Consider the following 21,483-nt stretch of genomic DNA (forward strand, 5'->3'; position numbering starts at 1 on the left):
TGAAACCTAGGAGAGTATAGTTTGACTGTATGATCATGTTATAAAACCTCCAGAACGCCAGAAATTTCCATAAACACCGTATCTCACTGTGCAGAAAGAAATGCCCGTCTCTCCAGATCAAGAATGTCAGCACTTCAGATTAGAGGCAACCCTGTTCAATTTCACTGTGTTAGCTACACAGTCAGTTTACCGTAAAAAATAACAATGGAAAGAACCTGTTAGGCTGTGTAGTGTGACAACTTTTTCTTATTCTGAATACTTAAAAGCAAGCTAGTCCAAGAAACTGATCAAGCTTAGGAAGTCAGAGATCCAGTCTCTACTTATCAGTCAAGTTCAACATTGTACAATTGGCTTAAACGATGGAGGAGAAATAACCGACAAACATGATGATGTTTACCTAAACCTCATTTTTCAGTGGAGGTATTCAAAACCCTTCACATTAAACAGCTGGAGACAAAGTGTCAGGTTTGTTCCTTTCACATAAGGAAGTGAAGGAAGGAGACAATCAAGGTCACACATGGGAAAATAACAGAAAAACAGGGAAGAAAAACCTACTCTTATATTTGCATAACTGAAGCATTTTATTGATTTGACGCTTACATAGTAAACCATTTTATTGATCTGCTGAAGCCTGCCTACATAAATATAACATTCAAATGGAATTTTACTAAAGTATTACTCTAGTTAATCTAATACTCTATCCTTTTCATGGCTGCCAAAATACATATTTACCTGTTTAAGTCTAAACTCAAAGAAGTCAGCCCAGTGTTTCTCAAGTTTAGGAATAAAAATTTAATGGAAATTTAATTGTATATTTCCATAATATATGTGCTTGCAGCATTAGCTGAAAAATCCTGGAAATTTCAGAGCTGTCTTCCACTGCTATACTACTTTACACTTTGCAATTGACTAAGGAACAGCAGAGGCAGTCAGAGTTGTATATCAAATTAGAGTTGATAAAAGCACTTAATGTAGATTTGAATGCCTGCTCAAAAAAGATTTCAACTCCCTTAAATTGACATGACAACAAATTCTTACAGCAGCATCAAAAGTATTAGCTGAAATGTTATGGCTTTGGCTTAAATTTCCATCTGCAGCTCATCAAATGACTAAACAGTAGAAAGGAATTAAACCAAAATCAGACTCATTACAGAGTCTGATATGCTGGCAGAATACAAACTTTCACTGCTTAGCATCTGGAGTTTTGGGTGACTAATATTTAAATGCTTGTGCTTGTATGTTCTGTGAAAAAGAAGAAAAGTTTAAGAATATAGATGAGATATATGATCATTAAACTTAACTTATAGAAATATATAATTCACACACACACACACACACACCCCCCTTCTCTTTAATCTCCCAAATATTCTGAAGAGCGAAAGAAACACTCAAAATGAAGGTTAACTGGCTTTAAATTAGTCCCAGGTCAAAATTCTGATAAACATGGCAACTCTTCACATTTTTCTAATGTTAAGAATGCCTATCTGAAATGCTTGCTGCCCCAAATACTGACATCTAGTCAAGTGTCCCAGAGTAAATAATTTACATTTCCTCTTCTCCTTCAGCCATCCTGCGAGGAGGAATATTTAAAAATGTTCTTACCGACTTCGTCTGCAAACACCAGGCTTCCAATAGTTCTCGACACAGTGCAAGCATAAATGCATCAAGTCAACAGAATCTGTCAAATGCATCCTCCCAAATAAAATTCTCTAGGGCATACACTGTCTCTGAAATATCATTGGATCCTCTCCCTAGGATTATTTAAATCCTGGGAACTTCTGCATTAATATTCCTGAATTCTGAATCTAACAAGGAAGGAAGAAGGAAAGCTCTGAGATCCTTGATGGTGGGATCCAGGTCTGATTCAGCTATGAAGCTCCCAGAGCAGTGTGTCTAGTGCACAGAAGATGCTCAATAAAGAAGTACTGAATAGTGTTTGCCTTGCTTCTCTGACACTGTTGAGTGGCAAGGCATTTTGGAGCAATAACCAAGAAAAGCTGATGCTAAGATAGTAAGTTTTTGAGTATAATCCAGCATTGAAAAGTAAGTGAAGATGTTCTTATGGAAAAGCCTATTCCCATTGCTCCTCCAAGCCTAGGAGATACAACTTTTCAGTTCAAAGAGAGAGCATTCTCTTATGCACATAGTCAACAGTTCTACAATGGAGCAATATTTAAAGAATATGATGAATGGGATCTATCATATGAGAAAGATTAGTAAGAAAAAAATGAGATAAAGCTGTGTACTATTGTTTCCACAAATGCAACTCATCTTTCCAGGAAGTGAGTTGCCTGCTAAACCTTCCTCATGGGGGTAGTGTGCAAACAATGTGTGATTCCCAGAAGGCACCCCACTGTAGAAAATTAGAAATGTTTAAGTGTTTAAAAAAGAGGACTAAGAGAAATGCTAGGGTACATATAAATCCAGAAAATCTTAATACATATGTTTTTTGGACAGACTCACCTCTGTATATCTTATTGATAAATGCTGAGCTATATGGCATTAAAAAAGTCCTATTCGATGGTAAAGACCATGGACTAAGACCATTATTTGTTCATTTGAATCTGATCTAAAACCTCACAAAATATACCTACCTGATGCCATATGGGCATCTCATACCACAGAAGCTGAACTTGGGGAGAATTAAGTCTTATCATCCCAAACCCGAACATTTAAGAAGAAGCTAGTTTATTGATAATCAATGCATCTCATTCATCAAATGAGGTAATGTGTTTGAAGGTGCTGAACAAATTACAAAGCACTAAATAAATGTAAGGCTTAGTACCAGCAAAGGACCTGCACAAAAGCTGACGTGTGGGGCTGTCAATCTATAGAACAGCCCCAACACAGTAAAATGTCATTTCTCATCAGCCCAAACTCATTGTGAGCCCAGCTCATTCTGAATATCACGTACGGCTTAAAATATAGAAGTTATTAATAAGATGATCAGGACACATGTAACCCATTTAATTCCTTGAACTGTATACCCAACAGTGAACTAATCAGTCATGGGTAGTAAAATGTTTTGAAACAAATGTCTTTCAAATAAAGAGAATATTTGCGTGTTGTATCAGTTGAAACATCTAAATACTGGCAACTTTCTCAAATATCCTGGGCTGTTTCCAGATTGTAAAAGTATCCATGTCATCTCTCCTTCTTGCCTACTGCTGTCTGCCTGTCTGACTGTTTCAGTTCTTCTTGGCAACTTCACCATGCAGCATGCAAAAGTTGACAAAGAAGCTGAAATGGAGTCATTTTGGGCTGCCAGTACTGTAGAGGGTTTTATGGTGGCTGAGACCGGAGCTATCAGGTAAAATGAGATACCTGAATTATAGATAGATTTCCATTATTCCTGGAAATATTCTCCCTGTTCTCACTGCTGAAGATAATTAGGAGTTTGCTACTGTTTCCTAAAGAGAAATACAAAATATCAGAGAAACCTCAGCAAGGTAGGCAAATGACCATTCTAAAAGAAGTAAAGATCATTAATATATTTTTGTTTACTAAAGCCATTTAAATTATATATTTACATACATTTCCAAAAATAGGGAAAAAATCAACATAAAGCATTCCTAACAGAAGAAATGTACCTTTTTACTATAATCCTTTGTGTGTGTGTGTGTGTTGTGTGTGTATAATCAAATGACCATAGGCACAGCACTGCCTATGTATTATTTGTATTAATGATGGTGAACACTTGTCAGTACTTAGGTCTTTCAAACAAGACTGTGCTAAAGGGATGGTGCTCTTCAGCACTGGTTCTTGAGAGAGAGCGAGAGGGAGCTTCAGATGCGCACGTGGAGGGAGGAGGCTAAGACTTGGCAGTGGCATCAGCCAACAAGAATGAAAGTATCTATAAAGCACTAAGTTCCCAAAAGAGTTCTTGCCCCCTTGATCATACTATGGGTGGTTTTAAAAAATGTGATTATCAACTGGATTAGGGGAGGGGTTTATGGCACTTACTATCATCCTGGCTTTGAGCAAATCACTTTATCAACTCTCATTTTTTTTCATCTATAAAATGTGGATAATACGTAAACCTGCAGAGCTATTGGAAAGAGTGAAGATAATAAACAGAGTGGCCTCCTTTGCTTGGGGAAAGTCCCAGTTTATGCCTAGTGTCCCAGCACAATTATTAACTTTCACTCTCAGAAGTGTCCTAGTTTGGACAAATAATAATGTGGCTGCCCTACATATAAATTACCAAACATAACATCTGACACAGAGTGGGCTCACAGTCAATGTGGCAGTTATTTTTATTCTAGGATTGTTCATGCATTTTAACAACAACAAAAAAATACCTCTAATTTGTCTCCATCATAAACCCAGGGATAGACTCTTTCTTCTTAAGAGAGTGGATGTTGATCCTGGATTTTGTTCTCACTAGGACTATAAACTACTTTGGCAGAAGTGACCGCGGCCCGAGAGAGTTTGTGTACTGTTAAACATCTCACGAGCTACAGGAACACTGGAGAAACTCTCTTCTAGGTGCCTGGAACAGCGCTGGGTACTTCCTACTGTTAAAAGAACTGAGGTAAGTGCGCTTGCCCTTGAGCTGGACTACTCTGCTCGAATTAGGCAACTTGGTTAACCTCTTTAGTTTTCTACTTCTTTAAACCAACTCTACAAAAATGTTTATATGAACATCTTGAGATTTTTCTTCAGCCTTTCTCAGTGTCTTTGAGGTATACTGGTGACACAAATAGGGATCAATAAGTACTGCTCTGCAGCAGATCGGAGGTATTTTCAATCCTCACTTGCACATGACTTCTCTTTGCCCCCCACAGCTAACCCCATACTAACCAGCATTTGTATGTTGGACAGAAATATTGTCCTTATCATCACAACTTAACTCACTACCACATGTCTGAAAAATGCCACATCTAATTCTCCCAAATGATGCAAGTTTTTCTAAAGTAACATTAGACATTTTACAGCGCACCCTTCCAAAACAAGCAAAGGACTTGTTCTCTTCCCCAGAGCAGTTTGTCAATGGAATTCTTGTTATCTGAAAAAGTTAACAGGCATTCAAAAGTTTCCCTCTACGGGGTTACAAGATTTGCCAGATATTGTAGGAAAGATGCAAACTGCCCTGGGAAGATCAAGACGTTGAATGGATCCTGAGTGTACTTTCCTTCCTTGGGCCCTGTGTCCATTGGACATCATGGGGTGAACAGAAACATGAGGAATGCCAGTCAGAGGTTTCAGATGGGCGAGAGAGCCTACACACTAGCTCTACACATCAGTATAAAGCCAGCCCTCCTTTCCCATGAAATAGCTTGCAACTATCTGCTCTAAACTTTTCTGTAGGAAATCTGAAAGGCCAGGGTGACTTTCTGCCACCGAGAATATTCCCAGGCCATCTCCCATGCTGCTGGAAGGTATGCACTTGGGGAAGGTAGAAATATTCTAATAGTAGCTGAGGTGGCAAAAGGGGTAAAGTTAAAAAGGCAATCCAGAAAAAAAAGTGGCTCAAAGCAAGCAACTGGTTTTGGCATATATTCATGCAGTTCCCTTCTCTAGGGGTGTAGTGAGTGTTGACCACTCATAGAATAAATCCACTGAGGATGTCACTGCTAAAAGAAAAAATGGTCTAAGTCTGATTTTAAGTGCGTTTAGAAGAGAGGGGAGCATTGGAATCCATTAATATTATTTTAACATTTATTGAGCATATATAATGTGCTAACTACTTTATATCTTAATACTTCATTTACTCCTGTGAAGTACTCATTTTTTTGCCTCCATTTTACAGATGAGAAAACTGAGTCAGAGAGTAGTTAAGTGTCCAAGGCCACACAAGTGCAAGCGCTAGAGATCTGAACTAACCCCATACGGTCCTGCAACTTGTGTGTTCTAGGTGAGGGCATGCCAGATTGCGGGGGCTGACATACGTATGGGCATGGAGAGCAAGTTAGTAAAATGCACAGGAGGGTGAGCAGATTAAATATAGCTAGAACAGAAAAACAACAGGAGAGGATGAAGAGCTCAAAGAGGGTCCTGGATGGCAGTCACAGACACTCAGGGGCAAGAAGGAGCTATGGTGTAGTCTTTGAAATGCTGGCAGAAGCCTCTCCAGGCTGCTTTATGTCAGGCAGATCGTCAGGAGACCACGAGTATTCCAGGTTAGACTGAGAAGGGCCTGTGGTGGCCATGGCCTGACAGCAGCTGTGAGAATCACTGAATGGCCGGGGTAGGCCTGGACAAGAGTGGGGAATGAGCAACAGGACGGGTGTCCAGGGAGATGAGGAAAGCCTCCACAGTCGGGCCCACGTACACATTTTATTTCCAGACATCAAGGCCATTTTAATTCCCAACCCCATTAAAACGAAGGGCAGCCTGACAGAGTGGGCATGCCAATGAAGAAGAGAGTGTCTAAATGAACACTGAATAAAAAGCTAATACATCTGCCCAGGCAATGACTGATTTAATTGACTTGTTAATTCTTCAGAGGAGACAAATAAACACAAAATCACATTTTTCCTCACAATGTGCCATTTAAAAAAAACAAATGGAAACCTGAACCTGGAAATGCTCATGGAATCATCTTTCCTCTTACCACCACCTTGCAAAGCAGTCAGCCATAGTTATAGAGTTTGTTTTATTGCTTTTTAATTGTTGCACTTTTATAAATAAGCACTAGTATATAATTAGGGGCCTGATTCTCCATTCAGGCAGGTGGGTGGGCACCCTCGCCTCTCAAACCTGTAATGCTGGGCCAATTAGTGGCTTGCCCCGTGGTGCATCCTCCCAGCCAGGTTACGCTGAGGAGGTTGAAGCCCTAAGGCTTCTGTTTTCTTCTTTGCCTTCCACACAAATTCCCGTCTCTCTTTGCTACTGAAAATATGTAAAACTGAGGGCTATGCTAGATTATAAGCAGGTTAGTGTTGCAACAAACTTAACCCTAAGCACAAAGTATATTTCCTCTTCCTCTTTCAAGAAAAGACTGAAAAACATTCTGGCCCCCAAAGGAACATTCACCAAGTTCACTCTTCTGCAATAAAGAAATTAAGATAGAGGACAGGTGTCATATTCACCCTTGTAGTCCCATACCCTAGCACACAGTAGGTGTTGAATAAATATTTGCTGAAGGAACTGAAAGAATTCAAAATTGTGCCCCAGATACTCACAAAGTAGAAATGAAGAGTAATTTTGAACCATTTTCTGATGTGAGTGTAGGGAGAGTGGAGAGAGTTTAGGAAGGGTGGAAAGAATATATACTTTGTCTAGAGTAATGTGAAAATAGACAAAGGGAGAAAGATTTTAAAAGAAATCTTACTGGCCTCAGTATTGTCACAACATAATTTTTTATCTAATGATGCAATGACAAAAACTGATGGAGGAAAATAATCTGGTCTTGGAGTACTCAGAATGATGACTCAAAACCACATACTGATGTCAAACTCACAGACAGTCTTTCTAGTTATTGGAAAACTCCTCCATAAAGAACCCCGTAATGTCAGACTCTTTTCATTAATCAAAGGGTGGATAGACAAAGGAAGATTCATCCTTTGAGTATGAAGTATTACACAAATAACGAATCCAAAATAAATGAATTATGACTATAACAAATAAAGGAATGCTGTTTGGGTGACAGTATTACTCCCAAATGGCTTCCCATTTGTAGAAAAACAGCTTCAGAAAAGCCCCAGAGTGTATACAGTGGTGCAAAATGACCTGGAAAAAATGGTTTCTATGGATATCATCCAGAGATGCATATCCCTGAATACCTTAAGCTGAAGGTACTTGAGCTCTTTTTTCAGGCAATTACGGCACAAGTTCTCCAGCCCAGGTTTTGTTTACATAAGAACAATCTTGGCCACAGGTCATTTGTGTAGGAGATAATTAATCTCCAGCTCCTTCAGCACAGGTAGGTTAATTAGTATGCACGTAATACATCAAAATTTTTCCTGGAAATTTTTTAAAAATTTCAAACAATTAAGGATCTGTAATACCTGCCAGTCTTTTATCCAAAGCAAGTACAAAGGCTGTTGGTAAAATAGAGAAGACTTTGTTTTTAAAGTGTTCAGAAAATACAAGGCATCACTGGTTACCTGAAGGCCTCATTTTAATTTGATTCCACATTCATGATGACTTAGAGGTTGTCTTTTCGAAATATCTTATTGCTAAAATCTTTAAGTAGGTCAGAAATGGAACTTCAGAAGCCATAATATTCCGATATCCTAACAAATGATGAGGGTCAGAACCTCACTTGTTTACATTTCAAAAAAGCACATTATTTGGACTATAACAAACAGCAAGATTTTAAAAAATTCAAATACTATTAAACAGCTTTCTGAACATCATGCACACACACACAAGGGAGAGATCAAATAAATCTGCAAATGCCTCTATATACAAAAAAGATGAGTCTTAGGTTCTGGAATATTAAGGACCTTTTTTCTTTAGACAATACCCTAATAAAACAATTATAAAGTATTCTGAAACCCTGCCACACCCCTTTGATTAAACCACACTTCACAAAATATTTACATAAAGCCTGAACAAATCAAATAAACATCGAGGCAGGAAATGCAGCCAGGAATGCCCCATCCCGTGCTCTGCCAAAAGCTGAAGGGCCATCTCACTTGAAAATTTAATCAAACAAAATCTACTTTAATTCCATTGCAGCCTTTGCACTTAAGGAAAGCTAGTTCAGTCTCTGACATTTTGATTTTCATAGCAGATGGAAGCAAAAAAACTTCCTCAGCTCATAAGCGTAGGCGTCCAGTTGAGATTTTATTTCTCGAACCTTACGCAACATCCAGCAAACAAACAAACAAAGGTTATTTTCTGTTACTCACTATTACTCCAGGATTTCAGTAAATATTTGATACTGATCTCAAAGAAGCCGGAATCCTGCTGGCTGGCCATGTCGGCTGCATACAAAGAGGCTCCTCCGACTGGACTGGGAGCCGCTGGAGGAGCAGGTACCGGGCGTGGAGATGCGCCTGGCACAGGTTAGTGATGTAAGCGGGATCAGGAGCGGAGAGGAAGGCTCTGCAGATCTACCTCTGGCGCTGGCAGGGAGTCCTCATTTAAAGGACACCAGGAGCGGGAGAGAGATGCTCGGCCGCTCCTCCTCCTCCGGGTCCAGGACTTGCTTCTTATTTGCTGAGTGCTGATCTCCCTGCAGCCCTCAGAGGCGGCGGCCGCGACTGCTTTCATTTCTGGGCTGCCATAACCAGAAACGCCCGCTGCCGGCCGCCCACAGGCTCTGCTCCAGCCAGGTACCGTACCAAAGAAGTCCCCACCTGAACTGCGACCCGTTTTCCCCTGGGAGGGAGGGTTTCTTGGCGTGCCTCCCTGACACGGTGCAGACAGCCTCCCTGCCCACACGGCTCTCCCCAAGGCAGCCGCAGGGCTGAGGGATGGGCTGGGAGCGCCGCCCCCGCCCCTGCCCACAGTCTCAACCTGAGCCACCACTCAAGCCCTGACTCAGCTGGAGGAGGAATTTCCCAGCTTCTGTGGATCCTCTCTCTTCAGCAATGCTTCCAGTGAGCAGCCCGCGTGTGCACTGGCTGCTACTTCCCCTTGTGTCTGTCTCTGAAATATACACAACTGCATGGCGCTGCAGCAAGCAGAGCTGCACCCCTGGATCTGTTGCAGTGACGTTTTTTAAAAGCCCCATCCGTCAGCCTTGTTGCAGTAGGAAAGCTCAATAACAACAAGACATTTGCCTGGGCTTTTTCTTCCCCTTCTTTCATGGGCACAGTGGAATCTGCACTTTGTGCTTCTCCCTCCTAGAAATGCTGTCATCTCCCCAGCCCTAACGTGTGCATCTGAAGGGGACGGTACAAACTGCTTAGCTGGCTTGTTTGCGGAATGGCAGGCTTCACAATGGATCTGTTTCTCAAACCTTTCATTTCTAAGAAGCACCGAGCCCAATAAAGGCTATTTTATTTGTATTAAAAGGATAAAAAACAAAAGCATTAGATTCCTTGTTGTACAATGGCTTTTTATTTCATGAAATCTTGGTATCAGGTGTCCTGATTTTGGTTAGCTTGTTTCATGTTATCATTTAGCTTAACTAGGGGATTAAATAAGACTATTTTTATTTTAATTTTGACAGGCTACATTTGAGTAGGTGGGATTTGGCCAACCTTCTCATAAATCATGGAATCCTTCCCCTTTCCCAGTACATTTATGGCTAATGTTTTCCAAAGGAATTAATAAACCATATTAATAACTATTTAACATAAAAAATATTGGGCAATCCCCTCCCCCCAATCAACACACAAATAGGACTTCTCATACTAACAGTTCATTTGACAAATGGAAGGGAAAGAGTACAATATACTTTTATTTTAAGACGAAGAATTTTAAAAATTCAACACTGAAGAGAACTTGTACGACTATGTCCTAAAATGCCCTAAGATGCTATCAATATAATGAGCTTTTCAAACTCTTTATACTTACACAAAAGGCAAGCACTCCATCACTAAGATTTCCAACTCCACTCATGGCACTTTATTCTCATGAAGTCTCTTATCAGATTGACTTCTTTTTCATATACATGCATATTAGACTTGATGAGCTAATTTTGTTTTGCCACCTGTACTTTGAATATACATAGATTCCAGGTGAACTAGGACTCAAAAGGTTGGACCTCGAAACAGCTATTATGTCTGAAAACAAAAACTAATATCCATGCCCACCTTTCCGGTGCCTCCTCCACTGCAGGTGGCAATGAATGAAGAGGGAGGCTGCATGGTGCCTAGAAGTTCATGAGCACAAAGACTCTCAAGACAGGCCCCAGATTCCTACCTGGCTCCAGACTTCACTAGGTATGACACCTAAGGCAAGCTATTCACCTCACTAAGTCTTAGTTTCCTCATCTGTAAGTGGAGATGATAGTGGTACTACCTCATTCAGTTGTTGGAAAGATTAAATGACATTATGAATGAAAGTGCTTAGCATAGTATCTTGTATATAGTAAACAATTAAATTTTAGCTACATTGATATTTATTATGAACCCTTAGGGACTCCAGAATAGAACTTTTTAATTTAAGTTAAATACATTTTTGTACCATTTATGATTTAGAGGTCTATCACTTTTGAACACCAATGGTAACTATTTGGGGATAGCAAGGTGGAGACATTTAAAACAGCTGCAATAAGCAAACATGCTAGTCTATCTCGTTACTCAAGCATACTGAGATTCTCTGTTGAATTTACAAAAGAGATCTTAACTGGCTTTTAAAAGTTTTCAATCCTACTATAAACATATTAATTTGCTGAGAATGCCACTCTTGTATATATTTCAAGAGGAAACTATCATAAAATTTTAAATGCTGTTTAGAAAAGACTGTTTTTAATGGCATCTAGTTTTCCCTGTAAAGAATCAGCAACTAAGAGCCCAGTTTCTTTCCGTTAGAACCTGAAATCTTGTCCAGTATATGCTTTTTTCCCATTCAAACACCTTTAAAGAGAGCATATATTGTAAAAGAACAGAAAAGGCCTTTTGTTTTGTTGAAAGGTCTGCAAATCAAATAGAGTGACACCTGCTGCAAGCTGGGAGAAAACATGTATCCTTTTGTCTCCTCTCTCTCTCTGGGGGGGCTTCTGAAAAAATGCTGTCAGAACAGGCACCTGGACAGAGGTACTTAAAATACAAAATAAAATCTGAATTCATCCCTGGCTTGTTATGAGACTTTAAGCTGTGGTTTAAGATGACCTAAAACTATTTCAGCTTTCATATCTGTAAAAACGACGGACCTTTCCTTAAAAATCTTAGGAGAACATACAATTCAACTTTAAGCAAGGAATTAGGTATAGATGTTGGAGGCTGAAAGAAAAGTTGCAGTAACACAGGAAAAGTGGGAGGCCTCAGGAAATGGTATCAGTGAGTGGAAAAAAGTGAGAAAGTGACCTGAGACAAGTGACAACAATTAATCACACTGTCTGCATTTATTGAGCATTAATATTGTGCTAAAAATACCTATTTCATCATATTTAATCCTTATGCCAAACCTGCTAGGTACTATTAATAGCGCCATTTTACAGAGAAGAAAATGGAGGCTTAAAGAGGCATAAAATAAGGTCAAAGTCTTATAGCTGGTAAAATTTAGGTCTAGCAAAGTTTAGAACTTCAGTTATTTATTCTAGCTTTTTTTTTTTTTTTTTTTTTAAATCACAAGCAAGGTGAGAATCATGGTTACCAACTTCCTTAGCAAGAATTTGGGAAGAGATGCTAAGACCCTCCTTATCACTAACAGAAGTGCTTCAGGCCCAATGGCTCTCCAGGACTACTCACTGCCTTCCTTTCTGGCTTTAGCCTGGGGGATGAATTGTTCCCTGGGGGTTGGAGCCTCTCTGCAAAGGAACCTGAAGAAGAATGCCATTGTCTTTCACTTTAATTTGATTTGTTGTACAGGTTGTGGTCTGTACAAGGACGCGGGACCTGGGGTGGGGGTGGGGCAAGTGAAGGTGGAAGTCTAGTTTAACTCCACTCTTCAAGCTGTAAAGCGGTGTGTCTACCCTGGCATGGTGCGGCATGCGCCCAATACTCAATCCACAGGAAGGGGTGCCTATTTGTGATCAACATACCTAATGGGTAGTGGGAGCCTGGGGTGGTGCAGTAGGAATTAAGAAAACAGAGTGTTTCAAGAAGGCAGAGGCCAAGTGGTCACCTATGTCCTGGGTGGCTGAGTGGCAGAATGGAATGAGGGTGGTAAAGGGTGCATGGATTGTATCTTAAAACCTATGGCATTTACCCACACCCTACGTGGATTCCCATTATAACCATCTGTCTTATTTCTCCATCCAGAAGAGCTGTGTGTCACTCAGTTGTGTATCCCCCACAGCTCCTAGCACACAGTAAGTCCTCATGCAAAAAACGCATATGGAGTGAACCAGTGAATGATAAATAGACTTGTCATGCATGCCTAATGCTATCTGTTGCCTATGAAAAAAATGTGCAACAGTAATGCAATCAGTTTGTGTTTTACTTCATATTTAATTTTCCCTTTCCTAGCATTTTTGACAATTTTTTTAGTGTTCAAAAAAAATGTGAAAACAAAGCTAGGCAAACGATCTGGATGTTTGCCAACATCCAGAGCCATTACCTAATGATTTTAAAGCATCTGATTGAGTTGATTGGGTTAGGATTGGAATCCTCCCCCTTTCCCTGTGGATGGATGCACGTGGGTACACACGTGTAATTATTGTCACAGAGTGACATGTACATTCATGCACAGAATGTATTAGGCGGAAGAGAAATGTTTCACTAACATCCTGAGGAAACAAAGGAAAACCACTTAATGTGAGATAAAAATTGTCTTATCAATTTTTGATCAGTAGTTTCTAATTCCAAAAAAGCACTAAATACATTATATTTCTACCATTATACGTCGTTTCTTAATAAGAACTGTTCCAAATCAAATTAGGCATCGCCTGGATTGAGTTAGAAAGACAGCAGATGAGATCAATGGTAACAATTACGGAGAAAGGGTTTTGTTTTTCTTTAAGCAGTAGAATAAGAGGCCTTTTAGAGATAACCCAAGGAACAGAGTGTTGAGATAAATCAAAAACTTCTCTTTTGATCTATTTTAGACACATAATTTAGGCTGATCTATCCCGCGCTAAGAAATATTAGAGAAAAAATATGAAGTGATGCCACACAATGTTGATTTCATAAACATAAAATGCAATAACCATTCCCTTAAAAAAAATCTAACCCACATATACAAATCTTCACAAAAATAGATGCTGCGAGTTTTGAAAACATTTACTCCATTACTATCCAGTACAAATAATTTTTCCAAATGAATTGAAATACATTTCAATTTTTTGAATGCAACAGAACTTCATTAAGGCATAGCTTGTTGTTGCACAGATTCAGACATAAACAAGGAAAATCATGTCTCCTAAAATTGTTTTCATTAAAAAATAGTAGCAGAACCCAGTTTTCTTCCCTACTCACTTCCTCTGCAAAGGAGTTTTATAAGGAACTGCGGGCCATGACAAAAGAATTGCATGTCATTCTAATGCAATGGGAAGCCCTTGAAGGATTTAAGCAGGAGAAGACAATGGATGACACTGAGAAGTGGCAGCAGGGAGTGGGTGCAAGCCTCAAGTCCATCCGCCTTGCTGCTCTACACAGTGAAGGCCCCCTTCATAAACCCATTGTCACCCAAGGCGTTTTCCCAGTTTAGAGTCGGGCAGAAGAACTAACACCTATTGAGTGCTTGATGTGGAGACAATGTGTTAGGCTGTATCTCAGAGGACCTGTATGGGCAAAGCTGGACAAAGGGGCACATCTGCTGGGCACCTGTGGGGCACCTCCCTAAAAGTTGTCCTGAGACATCATTAGAATGAATTGGGACTAGGGCGTCAGTTAACTTGGGTCTCCGCCCCTAGCATCTTCCTAACTGGTGAAATGAAAATTGGGCCTCTCTCCCAACACTGCCCCAGACAATTGAATGGCGACTTCAAGAACAAATATTCAAAGGATATTAATTAGAAGAGGAGCAATACAGCATACCAGAGTAAAGTCCCTGCTCTATCATGTAGGACCTGTGTTGCTGGCAAAATCGTTGAACATCTCATGGCCTCAGTTTCCTCATTTATAAAGTAGTGCTTATCACACGGGTCTGTTATGAGGATTAAATGAGCATGTAGGTAGATGACAACTGTTAAGTAGCAGATCTATAGCTGGCAATGAACCCAGAATATGCAGCATAAAATGCCCCCTTAACTCCACAGTCAGGTTAGGAAAAGGTGGAGAGAGGGACCCTGCCCATCACAGAGGGCTCCAACCTCCAGCCACCTCTTCTGGCTACCAGGCTTAGGCTGAAGTTTTGCAAGGTAAAGACAGCCTCAACATATGCATGTACAAAAAACTGTTATTTAATATTTTAATGCTTCTAACTTTTGGTTCCCAGGGTAAAGCTTAGTAGAGATTCTAGGCAGCTTAGTATCAGCTCGATATTTACCTAATTTACTCTTCTCATTAACTTCTCAAAGTAGGGCCTGAATATTTGGATATTATTAACCTAGAGCCAAAACCAGGAAATGTTGTCATTCATACATATTTTGCACATATAAATATAAAGATTTGACCTCAATTTCTGCAGAGTAAATGCAAGGCACACATAGTATTTAATATTGTATTTCTAGACATATATGTAAAGCGAAAATGTGGAAGGGTTTCCTCCACTGACGTTTATCATGAAAGCACACAACAGTACTGATAACATTACCACCTATTTTCAAATACTACCACCAGCAACCAGAGAAATTATTTACACTGAGATAAGAACAGGTCCAATATAACTATCTACAATAGTAGCCAACAATTAATGTTGAGATTATAAAATTATAAAATATCAAGTCCTTTCTGAAGAAGCAAAAAATGGCATTTGCTTTGCACATTATTATTTTTCAAAAATGCACAGATAGATAACACTTAGGATAAAAAACAATTATATTTATATTAATCATCACCCTTCCCCAAACACTATTTGCTATCTAAAGGAGAACTAAGAAAACATTGTTTCTTCTCCATATGAATGATAATCTAACAAAACAAAAGACAAGCATTCTCATAGTTGAATTAAAATCGTTGAGTGGTAAGATATTTCCAATGTTTAATGATAAAAATTAAGGCTTTAGGGCTTAAATTTAAATTTAGGGCTAGAGCTAATATTCCCACTAATATTACCAATTTCATCTATAAAAATATCTGTTAGAGTTTAAGTCATAAGGGGCAGATCAATTTTTCCTCAAAGGTACCACTTAATATATATAGTTATTTAAATCTATAATTTTAAATTAATGAAATTGGGGTAAATTAGAAATTTTGATTAGTTTTTCAGAAGCTTGCTATTTAAGTTTTATACATATTAAAGTTTTTTTCCCTATTTTAGGTATGATCACATGTTTACAGTTACCTACCAAGAAAGGTTGAAGGACTGGGAATCAGGAAGCTCTTTATTCTGCTCCTAATTTTGATCCTGATGCTATGATCTTGGATCATAGCATCAGGATCAAAATGAAGAACACAGCTTCTTATCACCAACCGGCCTCGTCTCTCAGGGCCAGCAAACCTTTGATTTTCCATACTATCGGAGGGAGCCACGGCATGAGCAAGGCAGACACTGGATAATAAATCATTTTATGTAAGTGTTTGGTATACATTATCTGCATTCTTTGGCAACAGATTCACCTTCTCAATTACGTTTTGATAAAGCTAGTATCAAAAGTATTCAGTATAAAGCACACATTGATAGTAGGAGAAGATGACACAGAACCAAAAAATCATTGGGAATTAGAAAGATAAATCAATACGAAAATGATTGAGTTATCTATTGTGAAATTAATAAGGCATTATCAAAGTGCTTTGTTCGGCCTAGAAGAAAACTGATAGAAACCAGACAGCTGGACAAGTCTTGTAAATCAAAGACAAACCATAGATGAAGCCAGGTTATTATCACTGAGATGAAGAAGAGTTGAACAAGGAATTAATGATATATAGAGCATTTCTTCATTTGGAACTAATGCTTTAAAAAGAAGTGTCTATCTCACTAAGCATCATTGATTAAACCTTCAAAATCTTTGAAATGACCATCTGTTCATGGTGCTGTGTGGTTCAGACTCTCTGATTCCTGCCTTTAGAAGACTGTGGTCTGTGCCAGACAACAGTGAAGTAGAGAAACACATACATCACATTCTCCACCCACAAGCACAGTTCAAACGTAGTAGAAATGTAACCGTGAAGGGGCAAGTATATTTTGGAGGATAGAGAAAGTCTCGCAAGGCATGTTTTTAGAAAGGGTGGGGAAATCACCACCCTGCTTTGAGCAGACAGACAGGGCTTTGTGTAGGAGGGTGGGGCTGTTAGAAACTGTCTGAATGATGGAAGGGAGCAGCTTAACAGGCTGGTGGGGAGAGCAATTCCAAATGCACAGCTCAGTTTAGGAGCCAGAAGTGAGAATAATGATCTTTGCAGACAGTCAGGGTGGGTGAGGTCACGCTGAGAAGCCTGGAGAAACAGAGGTAGAGGATCATGATTCTCACCCTCAAGGTGTTAGCTATGGAGAAACCCAAGCTCTTGGTCAGCCCCTTCTCCACCGGCTACTGGCCACAGTGATCCATTTCTGTCTGTGAGCTATTCCCTTCTCACTTATAAGGTGCACATGACACTATACTATCTGCTGTCTACAGAAGGTTGTTTCATGATCTGAAAGGAGATTCTGTAGATGAAAGGGCTTTGTATTCCCAGGTGCTAGTGTTGGGATGCTCAGGGCTCCAGCAGTGTAGGATCAGACAAACAAAAGGCTGGGAGGTCCCTCCTCAGCCCTTTACTCTTAAAGAAATACACTGTCACCTTCCCAGCTATTGTACACAGCCTGCTGGACTTTAGTTTGGGGTTTAGGGACACACCGGGGTTGTCTTGCTATTTAAGTGACCGTTTCCAACTCTAGGAATGTGCTGGTGGTTTGCTTGGGTCTTATCCAAATGCCACTTTGGCCTCTCTGGATAAATACAGGATGGGTGGCAACTGTAGTCTGCCTACTACTCCACCCTACCTCAAGATTTATTTTCCATCTTCTTTGCTCTCCAAGGGAATTTTCCCTTTTTTTTTTAATCCTTAAAAAATTTTTTTAAAATTTACTTTGTCTATGAATTCTTATATCCTCATCTTTGTGTATCACTTTCATAAATATAATTTAAATTTTGTGCTCATAAAAATGGGTACCAAAAGAGTAAGGAAAAGGGACATGGATGTGGGCCTTCTGCTGGACTTTGAGATAAGATAAAATGGTGGGGCATTTCTTTTATTTATTTATTTATTTATTTATTTATTTATTTATTTTTTGAGGAAGATCAGCCCTGAGCTAACATCCATGCTAATCCTCCTCTTTTTGCTGAGGAAGACCGGCTCTGAGCTAACATCTGTTGCCAATCCTCCTCCTTTTTTTTTTTCCCCCAAAGCCCCAGTAGATAGTTGTATGTCACAGTTGCACATCCTTCTAGTTGCTGTATGTGGGACGCGGCCTCAGCATGGCCGGAGAAGCGGTGCGTCGGTGCGCGCCCGGGATCCGAACCCGGGCCGCCAGTAGCGGAGCGCGTGCACTTAACCGCTAAGCCATGGGGCCAGCCCGTGTGGCAGGGCATTTCTGATCGTAAGAAATGTATTTGGAAGAAGGCTGAATCTGGAATGAACATAGCAATACTCTCCCCTTTGGCTTTATATCTACTCTTACAGAGGAGGAAACTGAAATTTATGTGGATCCAACAGCCAGGACATGGCAGAATAATGATAATATCAATAATGAAGACAATTGCTGGTTGTGAGATAGAGCCAAGATTGGAGCTCAGATCTGACGCTAGGCCAGTGATACCCAACAGAAATGTAATGCAAGCCACACATACCAATTTAAAACTTTCTAGTACCTACATTTATACTAACTAAAAATAAACAGGTGAAATTAAATTTAATATGTTTTATTTAACCCAATATACCCCAAATATTATCATTTCAACATGTAATAAATATAAAATTATTAGTGGGACATTTAATATTCTTTTTTGCACTAAATATTGGAAATCTGGTATGTATTTTGACCACATCTCAGTTTGGACTAGCCTCATTCCACGTGCTCAGTAGCTGCAAGTGGCTAGTGGCTCCCTTACTAGACCAGGCAGCTCTAGGAGGGACTTAACTCCTTTTGTTCTGTGGACCCCTTCGGCAGTCTGGCAAAGCTGGGCTCCTTCTCATAACCTGTTTGCATGAGTAAGACAAAATCCATGGGATTACAAATAAAATCCAGTTATTTTGAAATACAGTTATCAAATTATTTTAACAATCACAAAATTGTGGTATTGTATGTATGCATTCCTTTAATAATACATTAAATAACATAATCCAGAGACAAGCCTAATAATTACAGTAATTTTTAAATAAAATAATGAACATAAACAATATTGAAATTTTCCCAAAGCAACTGTAATGTGATGAAAATATCTGTGATTTTAATGGGCAGCTAAATCACAGGTATTGCTAATGCCATGTACGTTGCCTGTATTCGTAATTGGAGAAAACACTATATTTCAGTTAGAAGTTAATGAGAAGTAAAATGTAATTTTTTCCCATCTAAGCCCATAGACCCCCTCAGTCCTACCCATGGACCTGCTTGAAAGCATGTGCTTGAACCACTTGTCTTTGCTGCTCCTGACACCACGCCTTCCAGGAGAGCTCAGTTTCAGGTGATTCTTGAAGATGCTCAGATATAATAGCTGCACATTTGAGAGCTTCTCATGCTTTTCCCCCAGTTCTCTTGATTTCTCTCCTTCTATTGCTTGCTCTTTCTGTCATCCCCACTATACTCTTCAGTATCTTACTTTACTATGAAATATTCAAGTGATATTTAAAGAATTGAGCCATTCAATAAATGAAAATAGCATGTATCACAGGGCTTTTCCTAGAAACCATAGGTATAATACTAACTCCAAAATTTGTTGCTTGACTATAGAACACCAGCTAATTAAATCTCACACTCTATCAAGTGCATGCAATATAACTCACCTTGGTATGTGATCTAAATTATCCATGTTTGAAAATATAATATATAAAATGTCATCCTCACAAGTTAAATAAGCTCCCCTCCGAAACTGATTGATAAGTATTGATAAGTTGATGAATGATATCCTAAATTCTTTGACTATCCAAATGGAAAGGAGATATGTTATATTCTTATATACACTTAGAATAGCACTCTGATCTTTACAGCTAATCTAATTTTAAGATTTCATTTTGGTGTGAGTTGTGGGACTAATTTGGTGGATCAAAACCAGCATATTTTTCTAATAAAATAGAACAGGAAGGAACACATCAGAGTGTGTCATATAGTAATAAGGGTCAGCACTGTTTCATGAAACTTCTCTTTTATAAATATAAATATATATTATACATACATACATATTATATAAATATATACACACATGTGAATGCTGGGTTGCAATGTACAACATATTTCTTATTGTGAGTTATGGTCAAAAAAGTTTGAAAATTTCATACATTGCTGGTGGGAATTCAAAATGGTTCAACTACTATGGAAAAGTTTGGCAGTTCCTCAAAAGGTTAAATATAGAATTGCCATATGACCCCACAATTCCACTCTTGGTATATACCCCAAAGAATTGAAAACAGGGACTCAAACAAATACCTGTATGCCCATGTTCACAGCAGCACTATTCACAATAGCCAAAAGGTAGAAACAACCCAAATGTCCATAGATGGTTGAACAAATAAACAAATTGTGGTATATCCATACAATGGAATATTATTCAACCATAAAAAAAAGAATGAAGTGCTGATACATAATACATGGATGACCCTTGAAAACATTAAGTGAAAGAAGCCAGACATATTGTATGATTCCAGTTATAAGAAATATCCAAAATAGGTAAATACATAGAGACAAAATGCAGATTGGCTATTGCCAGGGGGTACGGGGAGGGAGAATGGGGAGAATCTACTTAATGGTTAAGGGGTTTTACTTCGGAGTGATGGAAAAATTTTGGAACTCAAGAGAGGCTGTGCTCTCACAACACTGTGAATGTACTAAATGCCACTGAATTGTCACTTTAAAGATTTTATTTATTTATTTTTTTCCCCCAAAGCCCCAGTCGATAGTTGTATGTCATAGCTGCACATCCTTCTAGTTGCTGTATGTGGGACGCGGCCTCAGCATGGCCAGAGAAGCGGTGCGTCGGTGCGCGCCCGGGATCCAAACCCCGGCCACCAGCAGCAGAGCGCGCGCACTTAACCGCTAAGCCACGGGGCCGACCCAGAATTGTCACTTTAAAATGGTTAATTTTATGTTATGTGAATTTCACCTCAAGAAATTATTTAAAGAGAAAAAGTTTGAAGTTCTAGAAGGCTGGTCACTAGGTCTACTTTCCATTTGCATCGTGTCCACTTGCTGTGCAGCTACATCTCCACCTAGTGGTGGAGGAACCTTCCATCTGGACTCAGGGACTGAAGATGCTTGATGGTCAGGAGCGCCACCCTCACACCAGAGGTAGTTCGATATCTGAAGCAAGTCAAGGCCCATACCTTAAGTGGGGTGTCTACTTCATGAGTGTCCAGATGATGCCCAGTGGTAACTCGCAGTCCCCATGAGCTTGAGGCAGGGAAGAAGGATGGTTTTCAGTCCTGGCCCTGAAGTATCTCTCAAGAAGTCATCGAATCTCTCTGAGATTCGTTGATCTGTCTATAAACTGGGACCAACACTCTCTGCGGCAGGATTACTAGAAGGGTTAATGTAAGATAGCAGGAGGAACGCACCTAACTCAGGTAGCTACTCACCACATGTTACTTCCCTTTCTCATGCTTCCTTATTTCTAAACATACTTGATATGGACTTATGAACCCCAAACGAGATGACTTGTACCACCAAGGGGGCTCCCCTGCTTCAGATTGTCATTGGAAGAAAGATAAAGACCATGGGTGTCCACAGCAAAGAGACAAAGATCCG

The 21,483-nt window shown here is 39.5% G+C and overlaps 1 protein-coding gene across 5 annotated transcripts in view; it reads right to left on the bottom strand.

The window, feature by feature from the left end:
• FRY (FRY microtubule binding protein) overlaps positions 1-21,483 on the bottom strand; it is a 316,921-nt gene that overhangs the window by 229,965 nt on the left and 65,473 nt on the right. The window contains exon 1 of one of the 5 annotated variants that reach the window (XM_014791263.2): positions 8,802-9,342. The exons of 2 other annotated variants lie outside the window; for them this stretch is intronic. In XM_014791263.2, coding sequence (XP_014646749.1) covers positions 8,802-8,871 — 70 coding nt within the window. In that variant the 5' untranslated portion in view covers positions 8,872-9,342. Of the gene's footprint in view, positions 1-8,801; positions 9,343-21,483 lie in introns of those variants that run through there. 2 more of the 5 variants (XM_087436227.1, XM_004435310.3) reach the window with 2 other exon arrangements.

The sequence above is a fragment of the Ceratotherium simum genome, chromosome 10 (genome assembly GCF_057802395.1).
Source record: "Ceratotherium simum simum isolate JZ-2026a chromosome 10, ASM5780239v1, whole genome shotgun sequence".
Classification (NCBI taxonomy): domain Eukaryota; kingdom Metazoa; phylum Chordata; class Mammalia; order Perissodactyla; family Rhinocerotidae; genus Ceratotherium; species Ceratotherium simum.